Below are 21,812 nucleotides of genomic sequence, written 5' to 3'. Positions count from 1 at the left end.
TATTAACATGAGTAATGTATTGACTCATGTAATGCTTGTTTGCATGAATATAAGTGATTTCATTCATTATTAATTGTGTAAATGTGGTACGCATTTATGTGATGGCATTGTACTTCTGTGGAAGCCAAATGCTTTTTACAGTATTTTATTGCATAGAAAGAACGGCGGCAGGGTATATCTCGCTGCACAAACAAAGTGTTAGTTTTGAGTAATTCAGTATACTGCCTGACAGTCAATGCCCACCTCCTGAAAGCAGCCACCTACTATGGTTTCAAATACAACATAAAAATACAAAAGACTGGGAGAGGCATCATTCCAAGAACAAAAGTTCATAAGGATCAGGTTTGTGGGGTTACTCAAATATTAGCACAATCCAAATCATGGAAAATAAATTTTTACGCCACATCCTGTCTGTGCCTGAAAGTACTGCAACTATGATATGCCATGTTGAATTGGGAGTAATTTATGTTACTGACACGATAAGGATTCAGCCAATCCTTCTTTGGCATAGGGTGTGGACAAATGATGAATGTTTGGTTAATCGGGCTATTTTAAAGGACGCTTTAGCATTGGACAATATCAATGATTTCAAATGGATATGTTATGTCAAGAACTTTCTCAATGAAATAAATTGTGTTCAATACTTTGAGGACCCGCCAACTATGGCATACATATCAAGAAGAGATCTAAAAAATTTGTGTATTGCCCATCTCAGGGACAAAAGACACTTAGAGGAGGCGAGAAAAAAGACTGTTTCTGCTCACCAGGACATTTTATGTGGAGAGAAACTACAGCCATATTTATCCTTATATATGTCTAATCATGAACTCTTCCTTTTAACCCGGTTTAGACTCAATATTGTTTTTAGAGTCTTGTCTTTTCCTGTGATGAACTGCTGGTCGAAAGAATTATCCTTTTGCCCATGTGATGATGTCTCCCCACAGTCTGATATACATATTTTATTTTTTTGTAAATTTTATACCTTTTTTCGAAAGAAACTTATCATCCCTATTCTCAAAGACTTAAATATACGCAGATGTCGCTTAGCGTTTTTAGAGTGCCAGAAAATGGAAACTGTTTTTATGGTAGCCTCATTGGGTGAATTTTTTGAATCCATTTTTAAATGTCGCAAATCGATCCAAATGAATTAATCTCTTTGTTGCACATATGTATTTTAAATAATGAACACATGACTCCCGTGTAAACTGTATTTTCTTCATGCTACTTTTATGGTTATTCTTGTCTTTTTTAACCGAATAAAGTATTTTGAATCTGAATCATAAGGTTCAAATCCTACAAATGATGCACGAAAGCGATGACAGAAATGGCGAATCTTTCACTTTTTGATTTTGTAGATCCTTTTTTGAACATACAACAGCCAACGCGTCTCAGCCTTGCGGGCTTCTTCAGGGCAAAGAAATAGTTCACACCATCCACAAACTGTATTCCATGTGATGTGCACCCAAGTCGAACGGCACTTTCCCAAAATGCTTTAATTGCTGGCCTATTTTCACGGCCATCGGGTGGAATCATATCACTTTCCTGAAACATTCTAAGTGATATACGATTCCACCAGATAGCTTTGAAAATAGGCAATCTAGCGCATAATACCTCATACCGTCTTGTCCCGGAATGGGATAGTGATTATGGACCATTGCATATGGAACAAAAATGTGTTTGCAGGCTCTGCGGTGAAGATTAAAGCATTTTGTGAAAGTGCTGCTCGACTTTGGAGGAGTCTGCTTGCAGCCTGCGGTCTGCAGTCGGAGAGGAGCGCAGCGGGTGTGATGTTGTGATGTTGTGATCGGAGCCGGAGCAAAGTGAGTAAGCAGCAGCCTACTCTCCTGCTTCCCGCTCCCCGCTTTGCCCTTTTCACACCACAGCCGAGGCAAACATCAGCTCTACCGGCTGAAGTAGCGGAGTGGAGTTGCGAGAGAAGTCGGCGCAGGAGCCAGGTGGCCGGGTTGAGCGACTAATGCGAGTTGGAAGCAGTGAGACACTTCTGCTCCCCTGCCCCCGCACCCCTCTGCCCCCTGCACTCACCAGGGTGTATTCGCTTCTGTGCTAGCCCGGCAAGAGGGGTTTGCCCGCCATCATGGGCAGTCTCAAAGGCACCAAAAGTCATCAAAGTTATAAAACAGCACCAAACAGCATCAATTGGCATTAATGGTTGCTGGTGAGGGGTGGCTTAGTAACGAGTGTGGCTACCAGTAGTTGGTCGCCGCAAAGTGTGTGACCCCAGTAGACCGAGGATGCGGCCTGGCTAGTTTCGGGATCAGCCTGCGGCCAGACGTGGTCCTCGCTCATCTTCACATCATCCCATCATTTCCTTCCACTTCCTTCCTTCCTTCCACTGCCAGCCATGCACATCAGCGGTGGCACTAGTAGTGATACGGGTGAGACTGTGAACAAGTACAGAATTACAGGTCATCAAAGTACGGAAGAAGGAGGAAGGTGAAAGCAAAGCACCTCGAAACCACAGGAAAGGCCAAAAGCAGCAAACAAGGGCACCCGTCAGAGCCAGGAAGAGGCTGGGCTGGGCCCCCTCCCTAACGTGTAGGATTTAGTGGAACATGAGACCCAGGTTAAATTCATAAGATGGGGAAATGGAAAACGACAATTACAAGTAATGGAGGTGAGCCCACAAATACTTTAGACTCCTTTCTCGTTAGAGCGATGGATGCACTTGCAAAGGAGATTTCATCTGTGGACGAAGGTTATCTATGGGGGGGTCAGGCTTGTTGATTGCTGGGTCTGAGCCCACAAATAGGGAGGAACATATGTTAATAACAGATGTGCAAGTTATAAACCCAGATCCTCCTACAACCCGGCCCAAACGCATGATCTCCTGCGTAATCACTGCCTCACCCTCCCCTCCGGACACATCTGAATAACCCCCGAAGAAGAAGGAAGGTGGGGTAGACAAACAAAAGAAGCAATCGCTACAAGGCAAGAATTAAATGTTTCCCACCCATTTTCTATGGATGTATTAATTTTAAAGATAGAGCAGTTAATTACTGTTTTACTGTAACCATTGATAGACAGATTGACTAGAATTGAGACCAAAATACAATCCAGCCCATTTGCAGGGGGAGACCGTAACGAAGACCATATTGGTTGTCGTGTGAACTATCCAGTTAACCGGGATTATAGATATCGGGTAGAAATACAATCCATGCTGCCACTAGCCCAGGGAAAACCTAATAGACCCCATTCAGCCACAACATGTTCCTCAAAAGACAAACTCTACGGACTCTAAAGTAACCACCACTAATAACACCGGTAACTCACAGCAAATAGCTGTTAAGGATACCACCTTACCCCCTGAAAGACTTGAGATAAGATCACAGCAAAGGACTGGACTGGCCAAAAGTTACCTAAATGTTAATCACACAACACTGGCACTCCCCCCGGCAGGTTGCCCATATGTTGTAATATTAACAAATGTTCCGAAATTAAACAATGCGCAAGTGGAGACAACTGAACAATTAATGTCTAAAGCAGGTTTTTGGTTCAAAAAATTTGTAGGGGGTTATAAAGTAATGTTGCCAAATATCCTAATGGCCAGAAGAGTGGGTTGGGTGGGAGACTCGGAGAAAGATATTGAAGGTGACTGGGTGGTGGTTAATTTTAATTCATCCCAATTGGTACGCCAACTATTTCAAATATTACTAACTGCAACAACATCGCTTACTCAAATTTTTGCCTTACCATTGGGATATTTTTACAAACCCAACATATTGGCGAGGCAATCAACTCCATTACTGGATTTGGCTATTCCTTTTATTTACCTCACCCCAATATCCTATGGGCTTGTTTTCTGCCCCTCTTCTTACATATAACAGATTTCATGCACTTACAGATTTGGAGGGTTGCGATTGACATAAGCCGAGCAGGAGTGTCTTTACTACTGTTCGAAACTCACCTTTAATGGTTTCTGACCCACAATTGCCCGTAACTGAAATATTAGAGCAATTTAAAGGAATCACATGTATGTCATTGAATATTGCTGGACTAGGCCGGAAAATTCAGGACCCAGATTGGATAAACATCCTAACTACATATGACCTGACCTGCCGTCAAGAAACTTGGGAGGTCGAGCAGATGGACCTGGATGGCTATCGCTCATTCTATACTCCTGCCCTCCTATCAACTTCAGGCAGAGCTAGGGAGGGATCTTAACCCTGTTACGAAACACTCTACAGGTAGAAGTTGTCTCATTTTATAATGTTCCACTTTTTTTCACTTATTATTCTTAAAAGGTCCAGATAAAGATATCATTGTTTTAGTTCATTTTTATGATAATACATTTTCAGGTGACATGAAAGATGTTGTAGGCCAGGTGGAGATAGATATTAACCGCATGCGCGCTAGCGGAATTCTGCTCCTGTGCTGAGTTTTTTAAAACCGCACTTTACATGACGAGCTGGGCTCGTCATGAGCGTGCGAGGAGGCTACCTCATGACGAGCCCAGCTCGTCATGAGCGTCGAAGGGGTTAATAATTACACTAGCACTTTAAAAATCACCCCAAAAATACTTTGGATGGGGGATTTTAATGCACATTGTTGTCAGCTATCAAACTCAGCAGGATGTGTTTTTAATGACGTTGAAGGGGACCCCCTATATCATTTTAACCATAATCAGTATGAAGGATCCCTGAATAGACTTCTGGTGATTAATAGCCTAGAGATCTGTATTCCGATTGAAACTTGCTCTGGTATGTTGCATAATACTTTCAGTACGCCCTCCCAAGGTAGCACAATCGACTACATAATCACAGCGGAACCTCTTAGAGAACTAATCTCTGACTGCGAGATTAATTATTTTAATTTTAGTGAGCACGCTGTGATTACAGGCAAACTGAAATGGGCAGGTATTCCTACAGAGCAAATAAGGCACATTAAACCTGTGATTGCAAAAGCTAATGGGATAACACTAAAATGGGCCCTAGCAGATAAAGCATCACTTGTCCCACAGATAATTAAAAAAAGACAGAGAGACATTTTAATATGTTTAGAACCCGTCTCTAACCCATCCTAAATGACCATGGCATTTGAGGCCATATTAGCTGAGGTTATACACCATCTATCTAGGAAGAAATCGATGACCATAACAGTAGGACCGAGATGGTTTGATCAAGTGTGTACAAAATCACTAACCGCTTTGCACCCGGCCCTGGGGGTGACTCCCAGAGACAAAGCTCTGGTGAAGCAACTCAGTTTCCAATATAATGAGGCCAGGAAAAAAAGAATTAAAATCTTGAAGGAGGAATCATGGGAACAACTTTATCAAGCGGCTGTTACAAAACATTCTAAGGATTTCTGGAGTACTGTTAATGCCTCCTTCCTTAAATCACCATCAGTCCCTACATTGGACTGTCATGTTGATGAGGAATCTTGGGTTGGGTATTTTTCCCGTATGTTCGATCCTAACATGGAAGGGGTGTTAACACAGAAAGTATCAGTGACCCCTCTCAATGATCCACCACTGGTCTTTGAATATCATGAAGTTAGAGAAGCCCTAACCCAGTGCTCCATTAACAAAGCGCCAAGACCGGATTGTACTCCCATAGATTTCTTTGTTGATCAGCCAGATCTGTGGGGTCCAGTGCTGACAAATGTTTTTAATGCAGTTCCACCAGATTCATGGAAGAAATCAATTTGGATACAAATTTATAAGAAGGGGGACAAATCCGAACCTAAATGTTATAGACTGATATCATTGCTGGACAGCACGGCCAAACTCATGGGAAGGGCTTTACTGAATCACTTAGAGGTATGGGCAGCTACAAGTAATGTTTAAATTCCGGTCCAATACGGTTTCAAAAGGGGTATGGGTAGTGACCAGTGCCCTAATCTCAGCCTGCTAATCGCTAAGTACACCCAAGCAAAGTCTGACAGATTATACCTGGCGTTCATGGATCTGTCCGCAGCCTTTGAATGCGTGGCACATGAACACCTATGAAGAATAATGGAGGAAATTGGCATAGATGATGCAATTATATTGTTTATCAGGCAGCTTTATTCAGCAGCTGTGTCCTGCGTCAGATACAGGAGAGATGGAGAGTGCACCAGGGCATTCCCAATTAACAGAGGAGTCCACCAGAGTTGCGTACTTGCCCTGTTTCTTTTTTCTGTCTACACTAATGGGGTAGAAGCACCCCTGACGGATTCTACACTAGACGTCCCAAAAATTAAAAACGTTCACACACCAATCCTTCTACATGCTGATGATGCAGTGTTAATTGGCCGTATGGGTGTGGCCCTACAAAATTTACTAAACACCTATGTAACTTACATGCAAAAAATAGGGCTAAAAACTAATGAGGCAAAATATTTCATTTTAATCCCTGGATGCAAAGATAGGAAGGTTCCAAGTTTTTGTGTTTCCGGGAAAAAAGTAGCCGACACCGATACCTTTTCGTAACTAAGTGTAACATTCGATAGGCAGCTATCATGGTCCCGTATGCACGCTACTAGGGGGCTATCATTAGAGAGAAGCATTATTGCTCTCCATTCTTTCATCAAAAAATTGGGGGTGAAGCCTATCGACATGGTAAGAAAGGTATACTCAGCTAAATCAGTGTCGGTAGCATCTTATGGGGCAGGCATATGGGTCCATACTAAATCATCTCCCCTACAAGTAATGGAGGAAATATTTTTGGAACAAGCTAATGGACCTTCCCGTAAACTGTTCCAACTTTAATACCCATACAGAATTGGAGGTCCCATATCTGTCTGACATAATCTCTGTGGCACCAATAATTTTGTGGCATTCCATCTGGAGAAGGGAGTCTATTCAGACTACCCAAAACCTAATTAAAGATTGTCTATCTATGGAAAATGCACATAGAATTTCATGGATTTCATATATTAAATTAACCTTCTCCTCTTTAGGTTTGGAACGCCTATTTACTAACCCCAGGGATTGCATGAGCATCTCAAGGCGGGAGGTAAAAGCCCATTTTCTAAAGCAAAGATCAGATGCCAGACTACAAACAAACTGTACAAAGGTATTGGTGAAACTATATCTTGAAGGTCCGAATCCTGAGGAAGGGATAATGTCATACTTATGCCCTGTATCAAATGTACATCATAGATTCCTTTTAATCAGTTTCCGATTAAACCTTATTCCATGCATACTGGCACATCCTGCAGGTATTTACTCCAAAAATGACTTACCCTGCTGTCCCTGTGACAATTTATCTGTACAATCAAATTTACACGTTTTTTTTTCTTCTGTACATTTTATAGGGACCCCCGTAAAAGATTTATTCTCCCCTTGATCTGCAAATTTCGTTTCAAACAATGTCGCGTAGCAATGTTCTTTCTACAATCCCTGCCTAACCCCATGGTTTGTCAGTAGCGTCTTTTTTAACGCAATCATGGAAAATCAGGCGGCAGTACAACATCACTAAATGAATTTTAAATAGTTTTTAGTTACTACTGTTAATATTTTGCTTTGCTATTTTTACTCTCACTGATATGTACAGCACTCTGTTTTTGCACTGATTGATTGACGTTGTTTTAAATTGTATTCATTTGTCTTTTGCTGTTTTTAAACTGTATTCATCTGCACTTTTATGATCTTATGTTATAAGTATCGAATAAAGTAATTGACTGACTGACTGACATGGAATACAGTTTGTAGATTGTGTGAACTATTTCTTTGCCCTGTGAAACACGTTGGCTGTTGTATGTTCAATAAAGAATAAAAGGATCTACAAAACCATAAAAGTGAAAGACTCGCATTTCTGTCATCGCTTTCGTACATCATTTATGGGATTTGAACCTTTCGAACTTTTGTTCTTGTAACAATGCCTCTCCCAGTCTTTTGTACTTCTATGCTTTATACAGTAATATACATAATAAATAATGAAGGAAATAAGGTTTTGGGTGTGGCAAGAAAAGCAAGACTGCAATTCACTGTCCCATTCTGATCAACAATGCAACAAAGGGTTGTGCTAAATTCTCCAAATCCATCTATTAGTAATTTCACTTTAAACCATGAATCCTTAGTACAACAACTCGGTAAAGAACATATGAAGGCAAAGGCAAATTCTACATTTATGATTTTGTGACTTTTACATGTGCTTTTATTGTCTCCAGGTACACCATTTGACCCAGAATTCTGCATGAGCCGCTCACTTTCCAACATCATTAGCGCCATTGTTTTTGGGAACCGATTTGATTATGAAGATGAAGACTTTGAGCTAGTGGTCCATTGTGTCCAGAACAGTTTCCAGATAATGAGCAGCACCTGGGGCATGGTGAGTATAGCAATTAGGAACTTGCCAATTATTGTAAAAGTACAACTCGTAATACAGTTGGCGATCCTTTTGCGTTTCCCATGGTGATGCCTTGAAAACAAGCACCGCAAAGAGAACCGTCAAAAAGTTCCAGCACGGCATGGACTCTGACGTCCATGCTGTGCTGGAACGGGGAAGAAAACAGACAGGGGGGCAATGTGCCCCCCTGAATGAATCCCCCTGGCGGGGGAGACATGGGGGCCCGGTAGGACCCCCTTTGTTCCTGCGATGCCAGCCTTTTCATGGCGGGGCTGCGCTATGAAAAGGCTGGTGGTCCAAGAACTCACAATATGCTGAGCGGAGTTGCGTAAATCCATACTCAGCATAATGCTTTGTGGTGCTCCTGTGACACCGCCAGGAACACAGCCAGCGGTGACCACCTGCACAAGTCTGGCTGTCTCAAGACTGCCAGACTCGTAATCGGGGCCTAAGTTTTTGGAAGCATTATTAAGGACTTTGATACTTGAGAGTTATGTTTCCATCTCGTATTGCATCGAAAAGCCACTATAAGTTAAATATAAAAACTAAAAACTATGGAAACAGGCTTCAAAAATACTTTATGAATATGGGACTTCAAGGTCTGCACCCCTGAAAAATAGCTTACAAAGCAAAATAAAAATTTGTTTAGCTTATAAAGAATTAGGCAGATAGCGGGCCGACTTGCCTGGGTAGCAGAGGTGATGACTGGCTCCACTATGGCCAATGATCACCCTCAATAACTAAATATTTCAGCTTCGCTGTCAGCAATATCTTTACTTTCAGAGGAACTGCTGTCATTGTGGTTCCTTTGAAGGAACTGTAGATTTGCTAAGTGTTAGACCTGGCATCTTTTGCCATGTTACCCCTGTCTTTTTGGTATCTGACCTCCTGGTTTTCACTATGTTTTTTCTGGTTTAGTGTCTCTGGGCACTTTCTCACTGACGTTCAGTGTTAAAGTAGAAGTGCTCCTATTGTAAATTGTATTATGGGTTGGTGTTTCCATGATTGGTGTTTTAGATTTACTGGTAAGTCCCTAGTAAAGTGCACTAAGAGTGCCAGGGCCTGTAAATAAAATGCTGCTAGTGGGCCTGCAGCACTGATTCTGCCACCCACACGAGCAGTCTTTCAAGGGTTCTCTGGCCTGCCACTACAGTGTCTGTGTGCAGTTTACTGCCATGTTGACTTGGAAAGTGCACCCACTTACCAAGCCCTAACCTTCCCTTTTATTACATGTAAGTCACCCATATCGTAAGCCCAAGGTACCCTTATGGGTAGGGTGCAGTGAATGTGAAAGGTAGGACGGATGTATGACGTTACAACGCATACTTTTACAACGCCTACCTTTACAACGCATTTTTTACAACGCAACATCCATTACAACGCATTCCATTACAACGCATGCATTTACAACAAATTTTTAAAAACTACCTTTACAACATATTCCATTACATCGCATACTACCTTTACAATGCATACCATTACAACGCATAACATTATTTTGCATGTAAGGTAAGTATTGGATAGTGTAGGGGTAATAATTACTATTCTAACTCCAGGGGGTGCAACAGTAGGGTAAGTGTTGGATAGTGTAGGGGTAAAAATTACTGTTCTAACTCCAGGGGGTGCAACAGTAGGGTAAGTGTAGGATAGTGTAAGGGTACTATGTGCTGTAATGCTATGCGTTGTAATGGTATGCGTTGTAATGACTGCATTGTAATGACATGCGTTGTAGTGGTGTGCGTTGTAGTGTCATGCGTTGTAAATGCATGCGTTGTAATGGATGTTGCGTTGTAAAAGTTTCGTTGTAATGGTAGTGCGTTGTAAAGGTTGCGTTGTAAAGGTTGTATACCAGGTAGGACATGTACTGGGGTGTGTAACATGTCCTGATAGTGAACTACAGTGTAATTTGTTTATCACTATGGAAAGATTATCTGTCCCATAGGATCGAATGGGAGTTTACTAATGACATCTTATAAGTATAACTTCCAATTGGGACACGGTAGAAAGATGCCTGAACTTAGAATATAAAACTGCTAATTTCAGTAAAGATGATTGTTATGTTCTGTGTTTCAAAATACCACTTTTAGAAAGTAGGTATTGTTTTGCTTAGCCATCTTGTGTGCCTCTGCATGGTTGTGGATTGCCTTTCTGGTTTTGGAGTGACAGGCGCTGGGGATGTGCATTCTCTTCAGACAGCCACTGGGGGGTTGAGGGGTGTCCTGCCTTTCCTGGATGAGTCAGGGCTGGGCTGAATAGACCTGGGCCGCATTTAGAATGGTGGTTGAAGATTTCCTTACACTTGATTGGGCCTGTTCTGCCTTGGATAATGCTGTCTCCAACTCCTGCCAGGAAGCTGGGCAAGAGAGGACCAACCTGGTTTAAACAGCACAATCACTCTCTGCTCAATAGAACAATGAGAAACTGAGTATAAATATTGTGTCCCCGACCCCAGAACTTTAGAACTTTTTTGGACTCAGAAACCTGCTGAGAAGAAGAGCTGGAGAAGCTGTGAGGTGAAACTGCCAAATTACTGTGTGCTTTGCTGTGTTGGCCTGCAGTAGCTGCTTCTATCTTGGACAGAGAATGGACTGGACTGAACTTTCTGCAACATCTTTGTTTGATTTTCTCCAAGGGCTTGATGTAGATCTTACCCCCTGTTCAAGACGTCTCAGGAACAGCAAAAACTTCAAGTTCATCTGCTAAAAGCACTGGGAACTGTGTGTTTTGGGCTGCAACAGAAGAAAAAGCAACCCAAAGCCGTCACCGATGCTGATGCCGGCTCCATGTCCTGAAGGCTTCACAGAGGGCACGGTCCTACACACCGCAACCCTGGTCTCACAGACGATGCGGTTTGATGCTGCCACCAAGCCGCTGCTTGCACAGTGACCTATGGGCACCGCACTTTGCACCGCCTCACTTTACGATGCTGCCCTGGTATAACCCACAATGCCGCTCCATGCTGACATTGATGCTGCTGCTTCCACTGTGGTTCGAGGGCACTGCTCTTAAGTCACTCGACACACTGCCTTCATCCCGCACCGCAGACTTGGCCTACCGAAGCCAGCACCATCAACTCCGGTTCATCAGCCAACAACAATGCTTCAGCAATTACAAAGATGCTACTTGCACCGTGACAAGCACCGCATCACTTTGCACCGCAGCCCTGATCTCACTGACGCTGCTGGGTGACTGTCACTGAGCCGCTGCCTGCACTGCGACCTGAGGACACCACACGCTGTACTGCTGCACTTCACATCGAAGGTCACACGGCGGCACCTCCGGCTTAAACTCCGAGGCGTTAGATCTGTGACGCGTGACTTTAATGGCCCAATGATTCCTGCACCGATCTCTGGAACAGACGCCAGCTCTTCAGAGCTCACCGGCACCCTACATTTCTAAAGGTATTATTTTGCGGGTCTTCATGACACCGTTGCTGGCATGAGACGGCCCGATCAGCCAGAACTAATTTGATTTGTTGTTCACGATGCCGTGATATCCCCGGACAGAGCTATCAACTTCAAGGAACTGTCTTTTAAGCCTATTTTGGATTATTAAGATTTCTAAGAACTATATTGTGGATTTTTATCGTTTTTGGTCTTGTTTTCACAGATAAAATATTGGTTATTTTTCTAAAACTAGTGGGGTGTCCTTTTGTAGTGTCTTTACTGTATTACTGTTGGTTACGTGCAAATGCTTTACACACTGCCTCTGAGATAAGCCTGACTGCTCGTGCCAAGCTACGAAGGGGGTGAGCAGGGGTTATTTCAGTAGTGTATCTCCCTTATCCTGAGTAGAAGGAAGGGTCCCTATATGGACAAAGGTGCGAACCAATGCCAACTAGAGACCCCAATTTCTAACACTAAGCATTTTTCATGTTTAATGCAGCCCCTCAGCAAACTTTTTTATTTTTGATAAACAAACTCTCAAAACAGAAGTTTCTTTTTTAAAGAAAAAAAAAACGACCATGGAACCCTGGGAGATTTCTCAGAGGGTGTTAGGGCTAAGGTACTGCTGCTTTGCAAGGAAACCCCATGGGCATATTTACAGAGATTTAAGGGCGCTGTAGCAAAAAAATGTTGATGCTATTGTGGCTTATTTTTTATTGCCATATTTAAAAATTGCCATAAAGTCCCGTTAGCGACATTTTGGCAGAGTTATGGACAATTATTCACAGCACTACTTCGGTTAGCATGACGTACTGACAATGAGATACCAGGTAGGCGCCCTGCAATAAAACTCCCGCAAAACACCCAATGCGATATTTACAAGGAGTTCCTGGTACAACGTTAAAATTGAAAAACTGCCACTAAGTACCATTAGCAGCAGTTTTTTACCACTAGGAATTACCTGGTCTTAAAGATGACGCTAATACACTTGTAGAAAAGTAGAACAGTCCCAATTCATCAATGGTAACCTAAACGACGCCATGGATCTTTTTCTACTGCAACTAGGAGCACCAAGGAGACCACCACTACTGAGGCAGCACCGGAGAAGGTAGCAGGTCTACCCCAGAGTATCACCCTCATTCATCTCTGGCAAGAAGAAGTTCTAGCCCATAACAGGCTAAAGTGGAGGTCCATTGTCTGCCTCCTGAACCAGATAGTACACTGCGCTGCACCAACATCCCTCCACAGACCAAGCTACTTGTTGTCCTCCACATGCTGGCCTCAGGAACTTTTCAACCTACCACCGCCAGAGTGGTAGAAGTATCACAAGCATCCTTTTCCCATTTCCTTCCCCTTGTCCTGGATGCCATTATCAGCCCGATGCCATATTACCTCGACTTCCCCAAAACTGGGCAAGAACAACTCGACAGCAAGCAAGGCTTTTATGTTATTGCTGGAATTCCACATGTGTTGGGGGCAATGGACTGCACCCTTGTGCAACTTGTGCCTCCTGCTGAAAGTGCACACATTCACAGAAACAGGAAGCACACCTGCTCCATGAATGTGCAGGTTATTGTTGACTATCTTGGTGTTTTCCTCAGTGTTGTTACAAAGTACCCTGGTAGTGTGCATGATTCCTGCATCTTCCCCCAAACTGTCATCAACTAGCGGTATCAGAATGGCACCTCCGGGAATGGACTGCTTGTTAGTAAGTACAACTCTAACATACAACACACCACAAGGCACTCAATCATGTAGGTAAACAATGTCAAATCGCTCATGTTTTGAATTACATTGTGCATACATTGCTGCTGTCGCAACTTTTATCCCTAAACATATAATGCAAAAGACCAACATATAGTAATAAGTCTTACCAAGGGAGTAGCCAGGAAATTAAATAACTACCCACTTTGAGCCTCAAGGAACAAAAAAAACAACCCTGACGGTATTGATCCTAACACTTACTATTCAAGTACCCGTGGTGTTAGCTTCCCTTATTACAATGCTTGAGAATGATGCATATTGCATTTGTAAATTTTCAGATATTTGCAAAAATGCACATTCAAAAGTGTTAACTTATTACTTTCATTCCTACCTATTTTCACTCTATCTTTCTCTCCGACCTTCTATGTCCTCCATTTCCATTCTCATCATTACATTTTTTTATCTTACTTTATTTTTGCCCATTCTTTTTACATTTTATGCATACACCTTTCTCGCTTTATGCCCTTCTCTTCATTCCTGTTCATTTTTCTTTGCTGCTTGCCATCTTCTCATTCTTCTCTTCTTGTTTTGTCCTTTTTTTAAATCACCCTCTAGTCCTTCTTCCCATCTTTCCTTACCTTTTGTTTTCCTTCCACTCATTACATCTTTCTTTACCTTCTTTCCTTCTTTTGCCCTTCCATCCATCACTCAGTTCTACGTTCACATTTATTTGTCTAATTTCCTTCTTTCAATGTCTACTTCCATAGCTAATTACAATTATTTTTTTCTGTTCTTATCATTTATTCCTAACCCTCTTTCCAAGCTTAATTCTTTTCTTCCATCTCCCTCCTTTTTGTATTCCACTTCATATGATTTATATGTACTTATGTTCCATCCTGCTTCCTGTTAGCTTTCCTTCTTTACCCGTTTGCAGCCTGATTTCCTTCCATCCTGCTGTTGCACTGCCTTTGTGTCTAACTTATTTTTTCCATTCTATTTAAATACAGCTTCATTCTTTTGTCACTGTTTCAAGCTCCTTTGACGCAGTTATAACACAGTATTCAATGCTTCTACTGTTGATATGTTTCTCATTCTGACTTTCAATGGCATTTCAGCCAAGGATGATAGTTAAGAAGGGCTGTAAAAAATCTGCCCCAAGCTCCCCTGCTCAGAATGGTACAGCTGGTTCTTCCCAATGCCCTTGAGGTCGACCTGTTGACACTCTAAACCAGTTTGGCCCACAGAAACCAGTCTAATGGGATGAGGGACTGTTATCTATCATTATGCTATGGTGGAGGACATGGCCATTTCCTAACTACTTGGTAATGTGAAAAGTTTCTGCAGAATATTACAAGGACCAATAGGTATGAAGTAAGGCAGACCACTACAAAGGACATCACACAGTTTGCAAATTACAATAATGTACACCATGGACAAATTGCTACCCCTTCCCAGTCAACAATAATTTAGACCACAACCTGATTATGCACATCCAATGTAGAGGGACCATGTGAAAGTGTGCAATTGGTGTGCCACCCTACAGAATCACAACTGAGGATACAGAAGTATAGGGCTCATTCTTATCTACATTATGATTAGTATTAGTAATCTATATCACACAGTGTCGGAGGGAGATCCACAGATTTCATGACAATGTTTTTGAAATTTGCACTACATAACCTAATGTCATCTCCGGACAACAAGATGACACATGTGCACAATGGTGCAATGGTGCTACTCGGTTTGCCAAGTAGATGATGTTGTCATTAATTGAACATAGAACATGATGGATGTTGTGTATTTCAAAGAAAAACACAATCCACCTGTTAAATTTGCATTCAGGTTAGATCAGTCTTTCACACAATCAGCAATGTACAGTGGCTGAATAAATAACATGAGGAACCATGTGCACACCCAGATGTTGTCTAAGACATTCATGTAACAACACATTGTAATGATCAGGTACAACTAGATATTGAAAAAGCGAAGAATCCCTTGTGTGAACTCTGTGTCCCACAAGTCATTCCCATGGGCAAGAGGAGAGATGACATTACACACTTCTATGAGATTACAAATCAATTAAATACAGTAGTACTGCACTAGTCACTCACAGCAATGCAGCATTACATTACACATCAAAGATACATATCCCATGCTATTTGCACAGCATGTAAATAATTCCTGTGACTGAATCACCACAGCTCTCATCCAAGGGCTCAGATTGTGCAGCAAGGTCCATCATACACAGACCACATTCCCTATTACAGCCAACAATAACGTCTTCAAGGGCATATCATGAGTGTAATCCAAATGAATGGATACCAAATACTGTTAAAGATATGGCCTACACTGGCCCCAAGGTGTCTGCATTGCAGTATACACAGTATACTTGTTCAATGCTTCTGTGCAACCTCACAACACAGCTACTAATTTCTGTATAGTGTCCCTACCAGGGCCAGCCTGTCCGTAGCGGGAAAGGGAATTTCCCTGGTGGGACAGAAGGGTGGGGGATGGTTTTGTTCCCCCAGGGGCCACTTTTCTTACTGGGGGCCAGTTTTGCAGCAGTGCTGCAATATTGGCCCCCTGTAAGAGAAACAGGAGCTGTCCTTTTTGCTTGGCTACACCTGGTCCATAGTTGAAAGGACTTTTAGCGTCCTAAAATCCCATTTTAGCTGCCTGGACACATCTGGTGGGACATTGCTATACTCACCACCCCTGGTATGCAAAATTATTCTTGTTTGTTGCATACTACACAACATATGTATCCGGTCTAATACATCTTTGCCCGACCACAATGTGGATCTGGAAAATCTTTAGGTTGGAGTGGAAGAAATAAAGGACCAGAGGCAACCTGCCAGTACAGCAGCAGCAACCCGGAGGAGGGATGGACTCATCAATAATTTCTTCACAGAATGACACATAAATTCAATGTTCACCTATAAATATGGGCTAATAATTGTGATGGTTATGTATAAAAGTAAACAATACTTAACCAACATCTTGTAAGCTTTGTTAATCATATTTGAAGATTACAATTCTGGCATACTGTAGTTGACCTCCTTAAGCCTGTCACACAGACCAATCACGTAGCAGAATATATGATATTACCTATGACATAACCTAGTATCATTAAATATGTAGTGCATGTCGACTACAAAATGCCAATGGAGCTCCATTGAGAAATACTATGTGCTTTGTGTGTTGTGTCCAATGCAGCACTAGGCCCATCATTCATTTGAGTGCAGGAGTCAATATATCCTATTTCCGGTGCATAGATGTATAAGGGAGCAGACTGCACTTCTCACTGCCAATGGTGTGTGAAATCATCTTGGTGTGCTGCATTTCACTGAAAGTATGCCTGTAGACCAAAGTCCTATAGCTACATGACAATGGTGAGCAGGATAACCTGGAAGGTGGGGAGGCTGAAGAAGTAAACCATAAGGTTGCAAGACAAACTGTTGCATCCATACAGTTGATGGGCAACATCTTTCACCAATTATACACATAATGCCCAGTCTTGCAGGTGATACTTCCCCTATACCTCAGACATGTGTCACTGTAACTATAGGTTGGTAAATGTCTTGAAATGCAAACATGGTGTAAGACTCAAATTTCCGCACTGTATTAACCTTCAATTGGCCTACAACACTCTTCCCAAACACTGACACATAGGTTAGTAATGTGATAACTGAGAAAGCAACTCGCTTAACTAATGTGTACGTAGACCAAATATGTTTACGAACGAATGAGAACAATGTGTGGATGTCCTATGACCACCACCTTGATTGTGCTATGGTAAGCATATTTGACAAAAGGAGCTATCCTCATCACATCATACTTACTGTGTGTCTCAATCCACAAAACAACTGATGAAATTCCCATGACTAGAGTGCGTCAGGGATCCGCATGGCCAATACATGCAAGATGACATACAACTTTTTACTCCCTCAATGGTTAATACAATGTGCTCAGAAATTTCAAAAATATAATGGTACCAAAATGAAGAGGCATCCCATAGCTCGAAAATGCGGCACAAAGAATGGAAGCATTCATAAGTTAATGGATGTAAACTAGGTGTTTGTTAACACTATACTCGTCAAAATATATGCATTTTTCCAAGCCTAGTTGAACACAAATAAGAGTATGCACTCCTAGGAAATGGTCATGTCACATAGCTAAATCTTCACCTGGAGACTGCCCAACACTCATGAACACACATAAATATCAAATAGGTGTCACATCATCCTAAGCTACCATCTCCTCACACGTTCATGCACATATGGGCCCAAGACCAAAGTGGGACATGGACAATTTTGGCTCCATCATCCAGGACACATATTTCAATATGTGAAAAGACATGCATAATGTGGCAAAACTACTTAGGGCAACATTTACTAGTGGATAACTAGAATGTCACTTTTCGTGATGTTCTAATGGCAAACTCACCTTCTACTATTTTACAAAGTGGTGTCAAGCCACGTAACGTGGCTGAATGCTGCATTGGAATTGGGGCACATGTAAATGCTCCACTTAGCGTGAAGGTTGTTTGCAAAGGGTGTTGCATTGGGGCTTCTGCTGCAACATACTTAGCCTCATAATGCGGCCCCAGGTTTAGTAAGCTGAGGCTGTGCCAAATTATGTAATGGCTCTGAAAAGGAGGCTCCAGAAGGTGATACAAGTGTAAATCATTGCATTGTCCCCTTAGTTTGCTCTTCAAACGTGTGATGCATGCTGCTGCACACTTTGAAAAAACAGCACAATCCCATTCAGAACTGTTAGGTGTAACAAATGACGAAAACTCTGATGCTTGTGTTGAACAAAAATTGGTAGCATGATGCTTTGTCTTGTCTTAACACACAGGGATGAAGCATATATTACCATAATTATGGCGCAACCATATGCGTGACCTTGTGCCGACAAATCTGGACAGGGCTAATCATGTAGCAAGTATGACTGCGCTGCATGGTTTTCTTCCTGTGCAAGAAGGGACACCTTACAGAACATAAAATAATTTTAAAAGGGGAATTGACTCATCCATGACTGCTGCAGAAGGAAGCACACAGGGAATAGGCTGAAACGCATAACTACTTATTACATGTCTCCTAGTCTAGCCTGTCTAATGGCGCATTTTCAGGGATGTCAAAGTTGAAACAGCCACAGATGTATGAATCTGGTGCGGCATCAAAAGTTTTGGATGGTCTGGAACCAAAGACATCTGACCAAGGAAAATCACATACACAACATATTTCACATGCCATAGCCATAGACTGTTATCAGGCATGCAACAGCTAAAAAAATGGTAAAAGTACAGTTTAAATACAACTTGGCGTTCATTTTTTCAGGCATTACAGGTTAGCGTGAAGTTTTTCATAGCAAAAAAACTCGCAGAGTTAATGATTTGTCAATTGAAATTCCACTCTAAACCGTTAGCGGCAAAAATAATCACGTAAGCTGGCAAAACGTGCTGCAAACACAAAGGAAGTGATGTCAGCATGCATCCTGTCCCCAGGAATTGTGCTGTACACTTTCTCTTTCACTTTTCCTTACACTGTTAGTGTCCTTTGAGCTGTGTGTTTGTGCTTGGAGGCGTGTGCTGAATCTCTGTGGTCGAAGTGTACTAGTGGTTAGTCTGTTGTCCCTACTGTCCCTGTCAAGTCCTGTCTTGCGTATTTGTTGCAGTTTGTTTGCGTTTTTACTCTTGACTTGTTGGATGTCTGTCTACCAGATGTATAGTTGTTTTTGATAGTTACTGTTACTTTAGGTTGGGTTTTCTTCACATAGTGGGCCTAGGACTGTGGGGGAAGATGTTGGGGGAAGGAAGGGAGGTGTGGCTGTCGTACGATGCATTTGGGACACTCCCCTGGCTGGTGAAGTTCTACCTTCCTAGGATGGTTGGGCGTGGGTGAAGTTGGTGTGCTATTGTAGTGTCCACACTGCAGCTCAGAGATACACCAAGATACTCTCCTCTTGCCAGCTTCCTTCGTCTGCTGCTAGCTCCTTGCCATGTGCCCCGTGGTGCGGGCCGGCTGGCGCCATCTCCGTAAGTTCCTCTCTTTCTCCTGCCACCCTTTGTGGTGTTTGTTCCCTCCGTGATTCTTTTTCGTTCTCTTCCTCTTTCTCTGGTCCCTGCATCTTCTCTACGCTTGCGCTCAGTGTGTCTTTCGTTTTTTCCGTGTCATATGTCATGGTTATGAGACCCATGGCTTGGGCGGCGCTGTTGCCCAGCAGGCAAGGTCCTGGAACATCGCCTTTCAGCACATGGATGTCCTCTTTGTTCTTTTTGTCTTGGTACTTTAGTTCCTCTGTGAACGTTCTCAGGCTTGTTACCTGTTTCTTTGACCCCCAGGTGAAAACCTCAACCCTGGACGCTCTCAGTGTCGGCTTGGCTTCCATCTTCTCGTACTCTGATGCACACATGACATTGCATGTTGCACCACTGTCCAGTACAAATTCCACTTCATGTGCTCCTACTCCTATTGTTGCCGAGTCTGTCTTTTCCCGTGTGCTTCTGTCTGTTGGGTGTGTCGTTTCTCCTTTTTCATCTCCCCCACTCAGTTCTGTGTGTGCTTCCGACATGTAATATAGCCTTTCCACTTTCTCTTCTTCCTCTTCTTCGCCTGACCCTCGTGATGAACTTCTCCTTTCTTTGTCGAAATATCTGACGTGTCTTGTTGTCGACTCTTGTGGTCTTCCTGTTCTTCCTCTGTCATATCTGAATTGTACGCCTTGGCACATACTGGCGTAGTGGTTTCTTCCATTACATCTTTTGCACGTCTGGCGAAACGCTGGGCACGGGCCTCTGTGTGGAAATTCCACTCCGCACCTGTAGCACGTTCCTTCAGGTTGTCTCCTCTCTGTTTGTTCCCTCCAGTCGTTCCTCCACCGGCCTGTGCGATATTGGTTCGTCACGTAGTGTGCGTTTTCGATTTCGACGTTCTTCCTTCTTTCAATTTCCTTGGCATGTGCCGTTGCTTTCGCCTCTGCTCTTGCCAGTGACAGGATGCTCTCCAATGAGGTCGGTTCTTTTAGGATCCTTGCCCTGAATCCTGTGTCATGACAGCCTTCAATGATCCGTAGCCTTATTGCTTGTTCGTTGTCGAATTTGTCGAACTCACAATGTGTCACCAATTTTCTCAGCGTTGTCGCTAAGTCATCCAGCGTCTCGTCCACTTGTTGACACGAGAGTAGGAGGAGTCACGTACTTGCGGAGAGTAGGAGGAGTCACGTACTTGCTGCTGCTGTGTTGCCGAGCCACCGAGCTAGCGAGCTCCCGCAAGATTGCTTCACTGGACTGCGGGTTTACCGCTATACGCTACCCCCCACCTGCCAACCCCCGACGGCTGCTGTTCTCAGTGCCTGCCCCACTGCCATTGTCTCGCCTCGCCTCGGTTCAGAGGATTTGGCGGTCTCGGCAATTGTGGGCTGGGCGCACAGGAAGCGAGCACACAGGCTGGGGAGGCGGTGACGGTCCATAGCGGGTTCCTGGAGAAGCGTGAGCATGGGTGTGCAGAGAGGTGAGGAGAGGTGAGGAGCCGGTGTGTGCCGGGGGGCAGTTCAACCACAGTCCAAACACAGTCCAGCAGTGAGCCACGAGGAGAGTGACGCGGTGGGGGCGAATCTTGAGGAGTTGCAAGGAATTGCGAGGAGCCGCGAGGGGTGAAACACTATTTGAGGGGGAAGGCTGTGAGCCGGCGTGCAACCGCAAGGGTGATACGCCCAGGAAAGGAGAGGTGCAGTGCGGTGTGGAGAGGAGGCCATGACCAAGTGAACCCGGCGACCCTGTGTCAGTCAGTACAGTACCCCTTGGTAATAGTCTGAATTATATATCACCACATATTGCATTACCCTGTGCCGCTTGTAGCTGTAGCTGACTCGTGACTCTGGTTCCGGTTCTTTTTGTCCCGTGATCTTGTTCATGTAACCTGTGCTGTTTGGGAGCTAGCCTTGTGGAGGAACTGGACGCCTACCTGGATTAACTGCTGTTCGCCACACAGGGGCAGGGACTGCGAGACCCAGGGTTCCGCGCACGGCCAAACGCAGCGCACCTGGTGTCTCTTCCCGCCCCCTGCTCCTTCCTGCATTACTGCCTTTAAACAGCTCGCGGCCCCCGCTTCACGGGTGCCGCTTGTAGCTGTAGCTGACTCGTGACTCTGGTTCTGGTTCTTTTTGTCTCGTGAACTTGTTCATGTAACCTGTGCTGTTTGGGAGCTAGCCTTGTGGAGGAACTGGACGCCTACCTGGATTAACTGCTGTTTGCCACACAGGGGCCGGGACTGCGAGACCCAGGGTTCCGCGCACGGCCAAACGCAGCGCACCTGGTGTCTCTTCCCGCCCCTGCTCCTCCTATTTAGCCCCGCCCCAACGCTTAGCGGGACGCCGGACGAAGCCCGGACAAAGGGCGGACAGTCTAAGGCAGTCCGAGACAGAACGAGAC

At 43.6% G+C, this 21,812-nt stretch overlaps 1 protein-coding gene across 1 annotated transcript in view; it reads left to right on the top strand.

The window, feature by feature from the left end:
• Positions 1-21,812, top strand: part of LOC144781710 (cytochrome P450 2F3-like) — a 741,839-nt gene that overhangs the window by 439,687 nt on the left and 280,340 nt on the right. The window contains exon 5 of the mRNA XM_078660685.1: positions 8,110-8,270. Coding sequence (XP_078516811.1) covers positions 8,110-8,270 — 161 coding nt within the window. The remainder of the gene's footprint in view (positions 1-8,109; positions 8,271-21,812) is intronic.

The sequence above is a fragment of the Lissotriton helveticus genome, chromosome 9 (genome assembly GCF_964261635.1).
Source record: "Lissotriton helveticus chromosome 9, aLisHel1.1, whole genome shotgun sequence".
NCBI lineage: Eukaryota > Metazoa > Chordata > Amphibia > Caudata > Salamandridae > Lissotriton > Lissotriton helveticus.
This window is presented reverse-complemented; position numbering and strand designations above follow the sequence as displayed.